Source organism: Pseudocercospora fijiensis, assembly GCF_000340215.1.
Source record: "Pseudocercospora fijiensis CIRAD86 unplaced genomic scaffold MYCFIscaffold_3, whole genome shotgun sequence".
NCBI classification, from domain to species: domain Eukaryota; kingdom Fungi; phylum Ascomycota; class Dothideomycetes; order Mycosphaerellales; family Mycosphaerellaceae; genus Pseudocercospora; species Pseudocercospora fijiensis.
In genome coordinates this window covers 4,658,405-4,674,007 of record NW_006921534.1, presented here as the reverse complement: position 1 = coordinate 4,674,007, position 15,603 = coordinate 4,658,405, and the positions used below count along the sequence as shown (strand labels likewise).

Here is a 15,603-nt window from a genome sequence, read left to right as displayed (position 1 = left end):
GTTGACTTGTCGATAGTCAGTATAACGGTTATACTGAACATTCCACTCTTTGAGCCTTCGTTTAAGCGTATTTATAGATATCTCATAACCGGTCTCCTGTACAAGGTGCTGTACGATTGCTTCTCGTATAGTGCCGCTATTGACTTGAGAGGTTATCCAAGCCCTCTACAGCGATAGATCAATACGTGGAGGCATTATGCAGTCTACAGCGAGTATAGTACGGGTCGTGGAAGGTCTGGTGAGGCGGTGAGGAATTAGTTGACCCCTCGGTATGTATGGGCCTCCGTACCAGCGCGAAAATGTCGGCTCAGTGAGCCTCAGTCGAGCTTCAGCCTCATCTGCAGCTTTTCTCGAATGCGCTGGAAGCCCACGACAACACATTCTACAAAACTTGCATTCCCGCTCTCTCACCTCACACGTGCTGATCGCAAGCAATCCAAGGTAAGTGAATAAGTGAATGTTGCAGAATGCCGTCCCCTTCTAAGCGTGTTATGATGAGACACACAGCTGGCACCAGTCCGAGAAAGACTTGTACTCTTTTTGCTGCGGAATAGCTTTGCACGAGACACAGTTCTCTATATCTGATTTTCACATGGACACACGACTTCTTAGCTCAAACGCCTTCGTAGGAGTGGATGCTGACAGAATCGCAGGATTATACATAGCCAACCCACCTGCTTTCTCGGTTTGATACAGCCTCCCCCCACTTGAGACCTTCGCCATGGTCTTGCACAACCCAAACAATTGGCACTGGGTGAACAAGGATGTCTCCGCTTGGACTCAGGACTACCTCAGCAACGAGATTGTTGGCCTGAAGGCGGAAAAGGATGGCGTCAATGCCGAAGTCAGCAAAATTTTGCGGAAAAGGATGGCGTCAATGCCGAAGTCAGCAAAATTTTGAGCATGGATGGTGATGTGGATGTATCGCAGCGGAAAGGCAAGGTCATAACCATCTTTGACGTACGGCTATCGCTGGAATGGACTGGCAGTGTACCTGTCAAAGAAGAGCATGAGAATGACGATGGCACCAAGGAAGAGCGAGATGGCAAGAAGGACGTGAGCGGCACCATCACAATACCCGAGGTCGCACACGATACGGAGGAGGATGAGTACGTTGTATGTTCAGTGTCAACCAAGATCGATTCCAGCAGGGATTGACTAACAATTTCACAGTTCGAGGTTGACATATATTCTTCCTCCCTGGACAAGGAGCCTGCCAAAGAGCTCGTCCGACAGGAGATCACGCCACAATTGCGGAAACTCCTTCAGAAGCTGGCTCCTGCCCTCATTGCGGAGCACGGCAAAGACATCCAGCATGCACCAGGCTCAAATCCATCTTCTGGCTTCAGCACACCAAGAACGCTTACCAACTCTGGCGTGAACAAGTCTTCATCTGGCGCAACCACATCGACTACCACCTCGTCAAGTGACGGCGCAATTGTTAACACCACCAAGCTTTCAGACCAGCAAGAATTCCGGACCACTGCTGAGCAGCTGTTCGAAACTTTTACCGACCCACAGCGCATTGCAGCCTTTACGCGAGAACCTCCGAAGGTCTATGAGGGTGCAAAGGCGGGTGGCAAATTTGAGCTGTTCGGCGGAAATGTATCGGGCTCATATGTCAAGCTTGACAAGCCAACATACATTGAACAGAAGTGGCGCCTCGCGCAATGGCCAGCAGATCATTACTCTACGTTAAAGATCAAGTTCGAGCAGAACGATGTTGACGCCGTCACCATCATGCGAGTTGACTGGGATGGCGTCCCAATTGGCCAAGAAGAGCCAACCAAGAGGAATTGGGATCAGTACTATGTGCGCAGCATTAAGACTACGTTTGGATTCGGCACAATCCTGTAATAGAGATGGACTGGGGAGATCGGAGACGCAAGAGTTGACGGATTACGCCTTTAAATGATACCACGGAGAAGTGATTGCATAGGGTAGCAGTTGGCTCACAGCCATACAATCCGCAGCTTTGTCGCTTGCGTAGATAAAATAGCTCTCGCTTGCAAATCAAATGTACAATGCCAACAACAGTCTAGCTGTACATCATTTCGTCGTCGTGTAGATCATTGTGCTCGCACTTTCATCCTGGCCGTGGCTAAGCGCTACAATGTCCCCCTGCAGCGGGCTCGTTGTTGGGTATCTGCCTCTGCTGTCCTTAGAGATACCATCCATCTCTCACCTCCCTTCCCATCTGAGCCGCCCTCAAACGCGCACGCGTGGAGCGAGCGAGCGAGCATATAACACTCCAGAATGCCATGGCCGCATATTTTAATGTTGGCTCATCCCACCATCTCTCGTGAATCCTCATCACTTCCTCTTATGCGGTCCAATAATCTTCGGATAAAACCTCGACAAATGATGGTTTATCGGACTCTTAGCCTGCTGTCCAGGTTTTCTCGCATCCATGCATACTCGTAATTGTTGTTCTAGCGCCGCGCATCCTGCTGTTGTGTAGCCTGATGATGCCCAGCAGCCTGTATGACCGAACGTTAGTTAGCGAGGTCCAAAAATTGTAAGATGGTCGCTACGCTCGCTCGCTCACTCACTCACCTAACATGCTTGCCATTATGCTTATACATGGATTCGTATTGGCTTGATCTGGTTTTCTGACTTTTAGTTTGGGGAGAGGTGGGAGTTTGGGTGTGGGTTGGGCGGCGGCGCGGGCGAGGGCTTCTCTCGAGGTTTTGCCTGCGACCATCTTGTCTGAGTATGCGATAGGCGGGTATATGGGATGGTGTCAATGGGCAGGTGTGGTTCGCTCGCGATGGGGTGTATGCGGCGATCGGGGGTGGATTAAGGCAGACTTGGTGCCTGACAAGTTTCACAAGATGCGAGAATGCAACGACGGTATGTTCTTCTTGCCGGACGCTGGACAAGATAGGTCTGGTATTGAGCATTATCAAGTATCATTCCACTCCGATTGACTTCTTCCTAGGCTGAAATACCATGTCTTTATTTTCCTTGCCATGTGGTTCACAGTTCTATTCTCGACAGCTTATCTGATCCGATGCATCATTATCAGATCCGAAGCATAGTCGAAGCCACCGGTGGATCTTCTAGAACGTAGCATCCATCTTCTTGACCTTTCTTCGCTACCAACTTTGCAGGAAAGGATGTTTGATGTTCTGTCTGTCCGTACAAATGGATTGATGATACTCCTTGTCATCTAAGAGCTGGCAACTCTCCTCACTGTCCGATCTCGGTGTCTCGGGTTGATTGTCCGTCCGCTTTCAAATCGACCTTGACTTCCAGGGGTCGACTTTGTGTGCGATTTATGGTTAATCGCACGCGCGTTACCGCGAGCGACCTATTGTGGGTTATTTGTATAGTGTTTTTTATGAGTCGGTCCTAGGTTAACATACATATAGTATAGTATATAGTTTTCTACTAAAACGCGTCGAAATCGCGCTTTCTGCTATATAGTTATATTTCCTCTACCTTATACTTCGTCGTCGCTGTTATTGCTATCTAAATAGCACCTCTTATCGCTTAGTTATCCTTATCGTCGCCTCTTATTACGTGTTTCAAATAGCTAAGCCTAATAACCTTATTTATCGCTTTTTTAAGTAGTATAACGACTACCGAGCAAAGCGGCGTATTTCTTGTCGCTTCTATAGCTACGACGCGGTAAAGGATCTAGCTCGAAATAAGGACTATATCGACGAGTATAAGAAGCGGTTAGAAGCGATAAAAACAGGCAAGGTGCTATCGTCGCCGGAGCAGATAAAATTGCTATAGGTCGCGTTAACTAACGCTTAGCACGATTATCTCGAGGAGCTATATAGTGCTATTTGTTTTAAAAAGAACGAGCCGTTTACCTTCTTCGAGAAGTTAGTAGTAAAGGCTCTATTCGCCGCCCTTTACCCTTTATTTAAGCTACCTTATAAGGCCCGAATTCGACGCGTTCTATTACTACGGCACTTCGAGAAGATAGAAGAGAAGGTAATAGCAAAGGTCGCGTATTATAACGAGCTAAACTTACAAATTAATAGTACCTCCGATAGTAATAGAATAGGCATTATAATATTGTCGCTTATCGACTCTACTAGTTGCTATACCCTCGAGACGCGCTAGATAGAGACAGTCGATGAATCTAGTAAAGAAGGCGCGCGTTAGACGAAGGTAAAGTGCTAATAGCTTACCGGCGGCGACCTCTCGAAGATTAGCTTAATCGCATTTAATATATATACTATAAACCTAAAGATAATACGTCTGTTAGAAGATAACGAAGAGCTAAGTTACGTTATTATAGTGCCCTACGACTTATACGGCAGAGCGTTGTTAATAAGAGACCTCTTTAAATACCCTAAGTTACAAGGCCTTTACGACGAGGCTTAGCACGTTGTTAGTTACCTATCGCGGAAGAAGGCGATATATTAGCTCTTAAAGAAGAAGCAGGTAGCGGTCTATAGCAAGACCTTCTCGCTAATTAGCATATATAAGACTCGGTAGCCGACTATAATCGCCTTATTTAAGTTACTTCTACGCTCTAAATATGCCCTTTAAGAGCTCGTTCGCGACTATCTTAGTACGCTAGATTACGAGGCTAAGAATACTATTATAGACTACGCATTCTAGACTAAACTCTAAGCGGCTGTCGACCTTCTCGAACTACTTAATAATTAGCTTATCCTATCTTAGTTAAAAGAGGCTATAATAGACAAGGTAATACCTCGCTAGTTTGCTTACAAAGCGACCCTCGAGAAGCAGATTGCTACGAGTCTACTACTAATTTAAGAGCTTCTCGAAGGTGTCTAATTTGTCCTTAATATAAGGAAGTTAATAGCGACTATTATAGGCTAGTAGGAGCGCTTCTTAAGGCAGGTAAATAAGCACTATTAGGCGGCCTACTTCCTTAACCCTTCTACGGTTATTAAAGGAATTAAACTGTTACTAACTAAATAGGCTCTCGTTCTTAACGCCTTGCGGTTAACAACCTCTAATATAGATAACCTACTATTAATTAAGACTAATTTCTACGACTATATCTATAGAAGAGGTAGCTTTATTGCCTTTAACGACTGCTAGACACGCTATAGTAATATAAAGCTATTCTAGAGCTATAAGGCCGCTGCCTTACTATTACTAGCAGCCTATGCCTTACGGCTTTGTTAGACTACTACTAATATAGTTACTACTAAGCGGACCTTCTCGGCTCTTAAGCTAATATAGACGAGGCTTCGTTCTCGTCTAATAATAGAGCGACTTAACTAGCTAATCTTTATCTACTTTAACTATCGAGTCCTACGTAGAGAGTAGGAGCTATAGAGCAAGAAGCGGAAGCGGACAACCCCCTTAAAAGGTAATACGTTTATACTAGAATAGAATAGGCAAATAGACGAAGAAGAAGTAGCCGCTATTACTAATGCGATAGTGCTATTATAAGGTGCAGTCTACGACGCTGTAAGCGACAGTTTGAATAGCAATCTGCCTGCCTATAACGAGTATATAGAAAAGGCGGAGCCGGAGACAGTATTTAGAAGAGTAGATATCTAAGATCTACTAACCTAAAGCGACAGTGAGGTCTTTGAGGTCTATACAGCAATATCTATATATTTAGTGCCTGCGAGTTATGCCTTGCGAGTCAATAATAGTCGCACTATATTGTGTGTTATTAATAGTCGCACGCGCGCGACCGAATGAGGTTTGTCGACCCCTGTTGACTTCGCGCTGCTGAGGAATGACGCGCTCCCCAACTCACACATCTCGTCTTCAGAGATCGACCACAGCTTCAACACTTTGGATCGCATATCGCATATTGCGCATCGCGCCGGACTGACTCAAACGTCACGGTCGGGAAAACATAGGCTGCCTGTCGCGACGTCAAGGCACCCGACTCCGGCGCATGATCACGCCCAGATACGTCCTTCGCAGGCATCAGGCCGACTCCGCACACACCCTCACCCCGAGCGCTGACACACGCTATGGATAGTGTCGCGGTGGACAGACTGGTTCAAGAGCTATCGGCAGGCTTCGGAGCATTGCAGGACGAATATCAGAAACTGTATGGGCAGCACCAGGCCCTGGAACGGAAGCTTGCGAATGCGCGGGAGCAGGTACGACAGTCCACTTTCCTTGAACACTGCATCTTGATTGCTCTTGTGATGAACATCTTTAGCTCTAGACCTGTAGTCGCCGTGTGCGGCAGTGATAGACTTTCAAATTGACGCTGATATCTGTGTGCTTGATGCGAGTAAGACGCGACACTACTTCGGAACAGTAAGCTGACCTTTGGAATCGCAGTACAATGAACTTGCGAAGCTCTGCAGCTCTGAACAGACGGCCACGCCACCTTTGAGCCTCACTTCTTCTCCGGGACAGCCGAATCAAGACATATTTGCACCGAGAACCGTCGCCGAGATCTTGGATACGAGACCAGACATCCACGCAAAAGACGCGGCGAACAAGGTCAGGTCTGCAATATCAGCTGCCCAGCAACTCAGCAGCAGCCTTTCCTTGGACACAGCCGCTCATGGCGTGAAGATCTGGTCAGGGCCTTCTGCAGACAAACCAGAAGGCTCCAGCTCGGTGATGCCATCGATATCCGAGTCGCCTTTGGAACAAGACTTTACTGTTGAGGGCAAACCTAGTCAACTTGGCTGCCCCTTCGCGGCCATGGCGAAGAAGAAGAAGCTGAGCTCGCATGCTGCCGGCGTGCTGAGCCGATACGAGAGGAATGCACCGAATGGAAGTGTCGCTGCAAGCACGCGAGTAAGTCAGAGCAGTTACGTGAACGGACGGGATAGCTTTTCGCGTAGAGGGAGCAGGAGAGCAAGCTTCTTTGATCCCATCAAAGCTGAAATCTGCGGTCTCTCTGATCACTACAGTGCTTCTCCCGCAGCATCTCCGGTAGCAGAGCAGGCTCCCAGCAAAGTTCCAGAGCAGCCACAGATTGAGAATGCCGAGGTTGGCGTATGTCCGATCCGCTTCTTAGATCAGCATTCGCCCGAAGAGGTGGCGACTTATTTTGAGAGACACAAGAACGAGCTGCCTCGAAGTCACGAGGTATGCATCTTACGATATCAGAGCAACGAAGAACAGATCAAGCAGTTGGACGCCAAGTACGGTAATCTCGTCTCGATGATTCAAGGCTTGGGTCAGAAACATAAGGAAATGCTGCCAGAGGAGCCCGATCCGGAGGAGCAAGACGACGAACGATATGACGATGCAGTCAGTGACGAGAAGATTCGCAAGTGGGCTAGAAGTATTAGCGCACAGGCACCAGAAGCTGGAGATGTGGAGCGAGAGGGAGAGGAAGATCGACTTCCACATTTCGAACGTCCTGTGCGAGAGATTCGTGTCGGAGAATCGCCCAGCAGACCTTGGGGGATACCGGTGCCGGCACGATATGACGACAAACCTGAGAGTGAGCGCAGTAGCCAACCAGTTCAAGTTGATTCATCTGCACTTCAAAGTGCCAAGCAGCCTGCCCCAGAATCCAAGGCAGACCCGAAGCCTGCTGGAAAGTGCCCGTTTGACCACAGGGCACTGCAAGCCATGGGCATGAGTAGGCCTCAGCCTGGTCAGCCTAAATCGCAAGAGCCTGCCACTCGAGCGCAGAAGCCAGAGCCAGAGCCTGCTACGGAGAAAGAGAAAGCGAAGCCTCAGCCAGCACCCCGTACTTCAACACCTCAAAATTCGGCCACTCCACAGATTGTCATCAATGGACCACTGTTCATCGGCTACAGCCCCGAGGACGCCATCAGAATCCTTAGTGAAACTGGATTGAAGATGGGTTGACGAGTTTCTTCAATTTTTGCGTTCTAGCGTTTCAACGAGATCACGAATTATGAGTTGTACTGTTTTGAAATGAAGAAGGAGGGAGGGACACTGTAGACTGCAGATGGAAGAACAGATCGAGAGGATGACAATTTTTAATGGATTGTGGAGGAACATCATCCATCAGGGCCCTGCCGCTGATTCATCGTTCTTTCTGTCAAGGAGATTCATCGTCGGTAAGGCCAGAGCTGAACGCTACGTCAAACCTCATGGCACAGAATCAATCATGAGCAATTGTTGCTCTTTAGGCCAAGCCGAAAATGACACAGAATGCTTCGCAACTGTAGTGAATCCCTTTAGCCGTACCTGATTCGAGGTGTTCTTACGGCCTAGGTTGGCCAAGTGCAAGTCAGTCGTACCGCAAGCTTTTGTCACTCGCTTCCAATTGTCACCTCTGCGTGACCCGTCAGAACCTCCTTGCGTCCGTTTGCCAGCCTCCTGTGTCATCATCTGTTCACGCATGGGATGTCAACCCTTCCTCCCATCAATGCCTAGACGGCAAAGTCGCAATAGGCTCAATGTGGCATGCCATAGCTATCTTTAGTTGTGGTGTCGAGGTCGCGCCTGAGACCAGAGCGTGAAAACCTTGCTTCGATTTGTGCTTGAAGTTGGTATGAAGGACGACAGGAAAGACACGACTCCAGTGCCCTGGTACCTAGCAAGTGTCAGCTCCTCTCTTGGCCGGACCGGTATGGTATGCTCGTTATCATCGTGACAACTATGCTAGCAAACTATTTCGAGTGGTTAACAATGAAGAAGAAGAATTCGACAGATCGTGTCCACTACTTCGAACATGTTCTTGAGATGAAGAGAAAAATTTTCTTTTTGGATCCAAGCAGCGTTGGGAATGAAATCTGTTTCGAATAGAAAGAAAGGGCTGGCTGTGGCGTCTTCGTCTTCGGCAACGACTTCCGAAAGCTGTGGACGGCGGGAAGGGTTCGCGCCACCGCCACGCTCGTTGGCTCGCTTCGCTTCGCTTCGCTCCGTGAACTCAAATTTTCGAGAGAAAAGTCGACTACACCTGCAGCTTGTCGAATGATGAATCCACCACGAGATAGTGACTGACTGGCTACTCACCCAAGTTTGTGCGGATAATGATGCCTGCCCTGAATACAGAGCTTGAGAGTCAAGGCAGACTTAATCTAACTCGACTCGACACGGCCCATGGCTCACGGTTTCTCTGCAATAATTCCGTCGCGGCAATCTGGCTCAGTCGCCTTCAAAGGCCATCTCGTCTTCGATTCGCATACGATGTATGTGCTGTCACTGAGTCCATGGATATTCTGGCGATCGAGCTGACGCCTGAAGTGGTACAACAGGTGACACAGCCGCGGTCTTCGAGCCTAATGCATCGATTTTGATAAGGACAGATATGACGAAATGATTGTGGTTCATATGGCGCTACCATATTGATTGGGACTTGTCGTCTATCAGAAACAGGCCCTAGGCCCCAGTTCAGCTCATCTCTGCAGTCGAAGCCCAACAATTTTGATAGAGATAAGATCTCCACTGGCAAGGAAGGGCACGCCACAAGCGAGTGTAAAGCACGAATGGGAGAGCTGTCATGAACGCTGGTCCGAACCGCTTCATGGCGCCATTTAAGGGTGGAAGCCCACTTGATGCTGTGCTGAGAAATTCGGTCGACAGGGATAGTAGATCCCGGTCAATACCCGTGTCGAGATCCACTGCAAGGTACAGTGCTGATTTTTGTTCGAGCCACATCCCCTGTAATAACTCGTTGCTAAGCGGCGTTCGTCGGTTAAATAGGGATCAACCCCTATAGTGTCTATATAGTTAGCTTTCGGAAGGTAGACTGTAGGTAAATAAACAGGCCTTAATTAGCCTCGTTTATAGGTACGTTAAGCCTCTTTAAGCGCTTAGCCCTTGTTGCCGCTGTCGGCCTACATATACGACTTAATTGCCTTCGTATTTCTAAACTTAATCCTGCTAAGAAGCATATAACAATATAGCGAGCTTCTAGGCCTTTATAGAAGAGGGTTATAACGACGATAGTAATAACAATTAGCTAGATATGTCCGCTAAATTAATAGACGAGGATAAGTTAAATGCTAATTAGCTAACTAAAGGAAGGGAGCCGGTATTTAAGAAGGCAGGAGAGCCTATACTAAGCGGCGTAGAGAGTAAGCCTACGGAAGTCGTAGAAGGAGATAAAGAGATCGAAGATATAGGGGTAGATAGTAGGGTAGGTAGACTATATTATCCGAAGGACGGAGAGACAATAGAAGGTCGCTACGAGCTACTAACTAGCACCCCTTACCGGCGGCAGGTTAATTTGCCTACAGACCTAAGTAGTAACCTATCGTTACTAGACAACGTCTAGTATCGCTTCTTCTTACTCTTCTAGACCTATAAGGTTATAGACCGACTCGTTAACTGCACTAACGAGTATACTATTAATAAGCCGGACTTTAAGAAGGGTAATAAGATCGTCGTTTCCGGCTATCTATAGAAGCCGGTAGACAAGCTAACAATACGGATCTTCGTAGGTGTTATTATTTATATGTCCGCAATCTAAATAGCCGACAAGTCCGATTATTAGCGCGACGATAGATACTAGCTATTACATCCTATTGTCGGTTATATAAGTAAATAGCGGTTCAAACAGATTAAGGCTGCTTTATAGTACCGGAGTAACGCGCTCTCGTTAAGTAGAAGAGGCCTACCTAGCTAGACGTAGATCCTACCTCTTACTAACATTTTATATAGCAAATTCCGCGAGGTAGTCGTACCTAGTACTAATGTATCTATTAACGAGAGTATAATCTGTTTTACTAGTAAATCTAGGCATATAATTATAATGCGAGGGAAGCTAATACTAATCGGATACTATATCCTATACCTATATAAGGATAGGTACCTATATTCCTTCCTGTTCTCGAGTCTACGGAAGGTATATAAGTAGGAGATTAATAAAGACCCGGATTCTATCGCCGCGGCGGTCGCTAAGCACCTAGTAGTAACGCTAGAGGTTCTTATAGATGCTAAGGCGAAGGAGCGCTATAAAGAGAGTAATAAGAAGCGCCGCGAGCGAGAGTTACGAGGTCTAGGAGGTGTTAGTTATAGTAAGAACACTAGATTATGTTTAGTTTAGAATATAAGGAAGGAAAGTTATATAAGCGCGGCCCGCGCGGACCGCACTTCCGAACTAACCGAAAGCCTAATCGTATCGCCTACCGTCTCGCTAAGCGCTAAACTAAGCTCGCTTCGGTAGGCTATCCTTCGACTAATCTTATAACTTCTATTCCTATAATACTTCTACTATATTTTTATAGACAACCTATTTAATAACGTACTATTATTCGCAGTCTTACGACATCTCGGTATTGCAGCGACTAGAACGGTACGATCTAGCTTACTCTCGTAGCCGTAGCGAGGCAAAACCTTCGAGAAACTAGGGACTTTGAAAAAAGATAGTATAAGGTAGAAATCTATATACCTAGGTCTTAATCGCAAGACGACCTAGTTTCCCTACGATATACTACTTTACAAGGCAATTTATAGTATAGCGGCGGTGATCTAGCAAGATAGGAACCTCGTCTAGTTCCTTATAACGGGTTGTCGACCCTTTAAGCGGATACGACGGCTTCGCGTATGCCCTCGAGCTAGAAACAACGCCTATATCGACAAGTACGTAAGACCTTATTAGATAACCGACGGCAAACAAGAGATGCTTCTACTAGAGATTGCTGCCCTATATAATAACTATATAGGTAGCGTTAATATTTATAACTAGTTGCGCTATTATTGCTCGATATAGTATAAGTTACAAAAGGGTTAGCACCCCTTGTTCTACTTCCTACTCGACGCTTTAGTTGTTAACTCATTTATCCTTCTACGAGGTAATAAGCAGTAGATAAAGGACTAACAGTTTACTTACTAACGCGACTTCCGTATAGCACTAGCGTAGCAAATAGTCTAACTCGGTTAGCAAGAGATTAACGAGAAATAGGCTATAGAGGCGGCTTTAAGGGTATAGCGCACTCTAACTCCGCTACGGCCTCGAAGCTATAGCTAATTTGTCTTAGGTTATACCTATAATACGAGCGGCTCTCGATCTTATCGCTATTAGATTAAGAAGGGTAATAGTCTTCCTATAGCCGAAGAAGCTCGTCGCCTCGCTCGTAGTAGCAACGCTATATATAACTAGAAGGCTGTTCTACGACGCTAACGTTGCTACCTATACAAGTACGTAAGAACCGCTTAGGAGTTTAAACACTAGCCTACTAACAAGAACGATAAGCACTATACAACTTACGCCTACTTATATTATAGACCTATCGCCTTATATAAGGTATATAATATAATATAGCACAACTAGCCTAATCTCTATGCCTTCTTCGAGAGCCTAAAGCTAGATTTAGTGCCTGCTAGCGCTTTAACCTCTAGCGATTAACTATAGTCGCTATTGCCTATAGATTAGCTTTATAGCCGATACTTAAAGCGTACTGCGACTTTACGAGCTCGGCAATAGTCTCTTCTAGTCGGTTTATCTAGCGCTAAAGTGCCTCAAACTCCGCTCTCTTAATAACTATTGCCTTACTTCGAGAGCCTTCTTCGGCGGAGCTAGCTACTACTAGCGACTCCTTAACCTCCTTCTATAGAAGGTTTACGTCTACCCTTAAGTCCCTTACTGCCTCCGCGAGACGGTTAACCTTCGCTATAAGTAGACTAATATTAAACTACTTCTTAAGTAGACTCGGCGGCTCGAGAAGGGCTTAAAGTGTGTCTTTACTAAGCTTATAGCGCCTTAGTCGATAGCGTATACGAGACAACCGAGACTCGGTTGCTAGTAGTAGCTAATTAGTATTAGAAGGTCTTAATCTATAGTCTATTTGTCTATATACCTGTCTCGGTAGCGTACTTAGCGCCTCTATTATGCCTTCTTCTATACCTTCTTCTTTACTTACTAAGGTTTGCTATAAAACTTTTACTAGGGGACGACTCGTAAAGGTATCGGCTTCTTAACCCTAAGCTCTACTACGGCTGAATCCGAGACCCAATCGGACAGTATCGCTGTTCGAGTAGTAATGCAGGTTTGTATAGAGCTACACCGGATAAAGTGGAACCTAACAAGGGGACTGCCAGGGTGGGTGTTCGACGGACTTAACCACGGACTTCGTTAAGGGGATATAGCGTATTCGAGAATATTCGTTTGCTGACTCCGCAGAGAGTTCGTATTTGCGGCGATCTTGGTGACATACATCCAGCTCTATGCAGCATATACATCATTGATTGCCAACAATGCCGTAAATGCGCTTGCTGAATCGCTAGAAAACAACTCGCATTGCGACGGTCCAGCGCTTGTCGGGACTTTCGGTAACCGCAACACATGTCGTGTTGTCTTCGGATCCTTCGTGCCCGAGAGATTACCAGCGCCTCTAGATAAGGGGCGAAGTCGGTACTGGCACCTCTTTATCTCTCAGCACATCGAGGATACCAACATTAGAATGGCGAAGCAGGCGAGAATGGTTGTGATGGCATCTCCGCTCGTTGGATGGCTTGCTACGCCCAGCGCGGTTCGAGTGTGGCCTGGTTCGGCTGGTTTTGATGCTGTCGGGGTAGATGTGGTCATTACATCGTCCGAATGATCGCCATTCGACGTTGCTGTCTTGCCCATTCCGCATAACCCAGAATCCACCAGAAGGTGTGTAGGATAGTATACCTTAGGCTGGCCGGAGCCCATTTGGACCGAGAGAATACCTGAAGCTTCGACTGAAGTGTTGGTGCAGGACAGAAGCTCGGTCACGTGCGTCCCAGATTCCAGGTCGTGTCCGCGAATGTCTAGCTTGAACTCTGACGTATCCTCCCCATTGTTATTAAGAACGGTAATGACCTGTTGACCAGTCTTGCCTTTCCGCATAGCGAATGAATGGTAGTCCTGATACACCACTTCCGTGGCAAAGCGAGTGTAACCTTCGCTGGTTTTGACTATGTGTTGTCTGGCGGCAACGAGTTTGGCGATGTGCTTATACAGGAAGGCTTCTGTATCGTATCCGGTTGCCCAAAGTGGTGTTCTGTTGATGTACGGACTTATTCCACCGGCCATGTGCTGTTCTTGGCCTTGGTAAATGATGGGAATGCCATCCCCCATGATTGTGAAAGCAATCAGGTTCTTCGCTTGTGCAGTATCGTTCGTATATTGCGCAAATCGCTCGACATCATGATTCTCGCTGAACAAGCCGAACGTGGTGGGATCGTCACAATTTTGGCGCATAGTATAAATAGTCTTGACCAAATCATTTATGCTCCCTTGCGCACTGGAGAAGGCTCTGATCAGAGGATAATAAATGGGATAATTGAGTATGCTGCCAATCGTTCGTGCCCAGCGGCAGACAAATAAATTGTCACCCATCATAGTCTCGCCCATGGCGAAAAGTCCAGATGCGTTGACGAAGTCCGGGAAAAATCCAGGCTGGACATTGATTGCGGTATCGATGCGGAGACCATCAATAGAATAGTTGCTAACCATGGACGAGATCCATCTCTGGAGCATGTCTTGTACGTCCTCGTCTTCTGTGCGGAGGTCGGGGAGTGGAACAATAGTGTCTCCGAGCCAGCAGACTTCCACTTCGGTTTGATTGGTATTGTCATTGATTGCGCAGTACGGATGGAAATAGCGTTCATCATTGAAAGGGTCCAAGATGGTATAGTCCACAGAAGAGGGAACTCCGGCATACCCTAATCAGAAGCTCAGCTTTTGTAAGGCGAGAGGAAGACATATATTATAAGACAGACCCATATGATTGACAACAATGTCTAGCATCAAGTACATGCTGAAAATGGCTTAGAGGGGTTCATGACGAGATTGAGAGCAATCTCTGCTTACCCGCGGTCGTGCAGAGCATCACTCAGCGCCCTGAGGTCTTCTGCTGAGCCAAAGTTCGCATTCAGGCTGTAAAGATTCTGGGCCCACTATATGCGAAGGAGATGAGGATCAGCAAAGGCGTGCCTCACTGAAATGCGAAGTAGCACTCCAGAGCAGGAGCTGAGGCAAAAATGCTGTGTCTGATCTCATGATCTTGCCCTGATGCCGTGCCGTGCCGTTCGACTGGGGCACTCACATAGCCTGTATACGCCTCGCCGTCGCCTGTCCGCTGGGGAAGCTGAGCGACAACAGGTGAGATCCAAATAGCATCAAAATTCATGCCTTGGATGTAGTCCAGCTTGTCGATGATGCCCTTCCAAGTTCCATGGCAGTAGAGCCCGTCAACGACGCCACAAGCTGCGGTGCTGGAGCCATCGCTGCGGGCGAAGCGGTCTGTCAAAACCTGATAGATTGTTCTTCCGCGCCATTCTTCGAGGGTTGCCGCATATGCTGTGCCGATTCTGAATGACAGTATGATCAGGGGCCACAAGACTTTCATTCTTCAGGTCAAGAATCCAAATGAAGCAAGTATGCGTGCATCGTGCTGTGGTGCTACGAAGAAATACGGGGAATGATAATATTCTTTCCAGGCACGGCACCGATAGCTCTGCTGCTACAGTACGGCAGCATCGTGCATGACACAGTCGGCGGGCAGTCTTTGTTCACAAACGATGAGGTCAGCGACTGGTTTGCGCACGTCAGCGATCGGTTTCTCTCTGCTCGTTGAGATTCAGCATGACAAGCGACTGCAGGTGAGCAGCGTAGCTCTCGAGTGTCGGCCCGCATATTCAGCAAGGAGAGGAGGTCGAGGTAGGCTTGATGCTGCGGGCGTTTGGGTTGGTGGGCCGCCGTTGCCGTGAACCTTGAGATCGAACCTTGAACGACGGCAGGTCGTGCTCTGTCTGGACGCGTAGAATGATTCACAGATCGAC

The 15,603-nt window shown here is 47.3% G+C and overlaps 6 protein-coding genes across 6 annotated transcripts; 2 read left to right on the top strand and 4 right to left on the bottom strand.

Moving 5' to 3' along the window:
- The first annotated feature begins 351 nt into the window (after positions 1-351).
- On the top strand, positions 352-2,032 carry MYCFIDRAFT_152950 (uncharacterized protein). The gene is made up of 4 exons (XM_007927155.1): positions 352-441; positions 654-844; positions 886-1,116; positions 1,174-2,032. The coding sequence occupies exons 2-4, from the start codon at positions 722-724 to the stop codon at positions 1,855-1,857; spliced, it is 1,038 nt and encodes a 345-aa protein (XP_007925346.1). The 5' UTR covers positions 352-441; positions 654-721; the 3' UTR covers positions 1,858-2,032.
- A 281-nt stretch (positions 2,033-2,313) lies between these two features.
- Positions 2,314-2,481, bottom strand: MYCFIDRAFT_135351 (uncharacterized protein; the record flags this gene model as incomplete). Its single annotated transcript, XM_007927154.1, has 1 exon — positions 2,314-2,481. A coding segment is annotated over one exon (168 nt), but the record flags the coding sequence as incomplete, so codon positions are not given.
- Positions 2,482-5,930: 3,449 nt separating this feature from the next.
- MYCFIDRAFT_90483 (uncharacterized protein) lies at positions 5,931-7,746 on the top strand (the record flags this gene model as incomplete). The annotated part of the gene is made up of 2 exons (XM_007927153.1): positions 5,931-6,062; positions 6,250-7,746. 2 exons carry the CDS (start codon positions 5,931-5,933, stop codon positions 7,744-7,746), a joined length of 1,629 nt encoding a protein of 542 aa, XP_007925344.1.
- A 152-nt stretch (positions 7,747-7,898) lies between these two features.
- On the bottom strand, positions 7,899-8,614 carry MYCFIDRAFT_210966 (uncharacterized protein). Its single transcript, XM_007927152.1, has one exon. It carries the CDS (start codon positions 8,245-8,247, stop codon positions 7,993-7,995), a length of 255 nt encoding a protein of 84 aa, XP_007925343.1. The 5' UTR covers positions 8,248-8,614; the 3' UTR covers positions 7,899-7,992.
- MYCFIDRAFT_207378 (uncharacterized protein) lies at positions 7,899-9,507 on the bottom strand (the record flags this gene model as incomplete). The annotated part of the gene is made up of 5 exons (XM_007927151.1): positions 7,899-8,806; positions 8,837-8,903; positions 8,938-9,002; positions 9,036-9,251; positions 9,296-9,507. 5 exons carry the CDS (start codon positions 9,505-9,507, stop codon positions 8,530-8,532), a joined length of 837 nt encoding a protein of 278 aa, XP_007925342.1. The 3' UTR covers positions 7,899-8,529.
- Positions 9,508-13,225: 3,718 nt separating this feature from the next.
- MYCFIDRAFT_41950 (glycoside hydrolase family 13 protein) lies at positions 13,226-15,170 on the bottom strand (the record flags this gene model as incomplete). Its single annotated transcript, XM_007926043.1, has 4 exons — positions 13,226-14,484; positions 14,542-14,579; positions 14,633-14,718; positions 14,868-15,170. 4 exons carry the CDS (start codon positions 15,168-15,170, stop codon positions 13,226-13,228), a joined length of 1,686 nt encoding a protein of 561 aa, XP_007924234.1.
- Between the last annotated feature and the right edge of the window lie 433 nt (positions 15,171-15,603).

Excerpts from the sequence above, each read along its gene's own strand:
- MYCFIDRAFT_152950 (XM_007927155.1), top strand. The coding sequence starts at position 722 with ATGGTCTTGCACAACCCAAACAATTGGCACTGGGTGAACAAGGATGTC. Across the intron at positions 845-885 it reads AGGATGGCGTCAATGCCGAA|GTCAGCAAAATTTTGAGCAT; the intron begins GTCAGCAAAATT and ends GTCAATGCCGAA. Across the intron at positions 1,117-1,173 it reads CGGAGGAGGATGAGTACGTT|TTCGAGGTTGACATATATTC; the intron begins GTATGTTCAGTG and ends ACAATTTCACAG.
- MYCFIDRAFT_210966 (XM_007927152.1), bottom strand. The coding sequence starts at position 8,247 with ATGCGTGAACAGATGATGACACAGGAGGCTGGCAAACGGACGCAAGGA.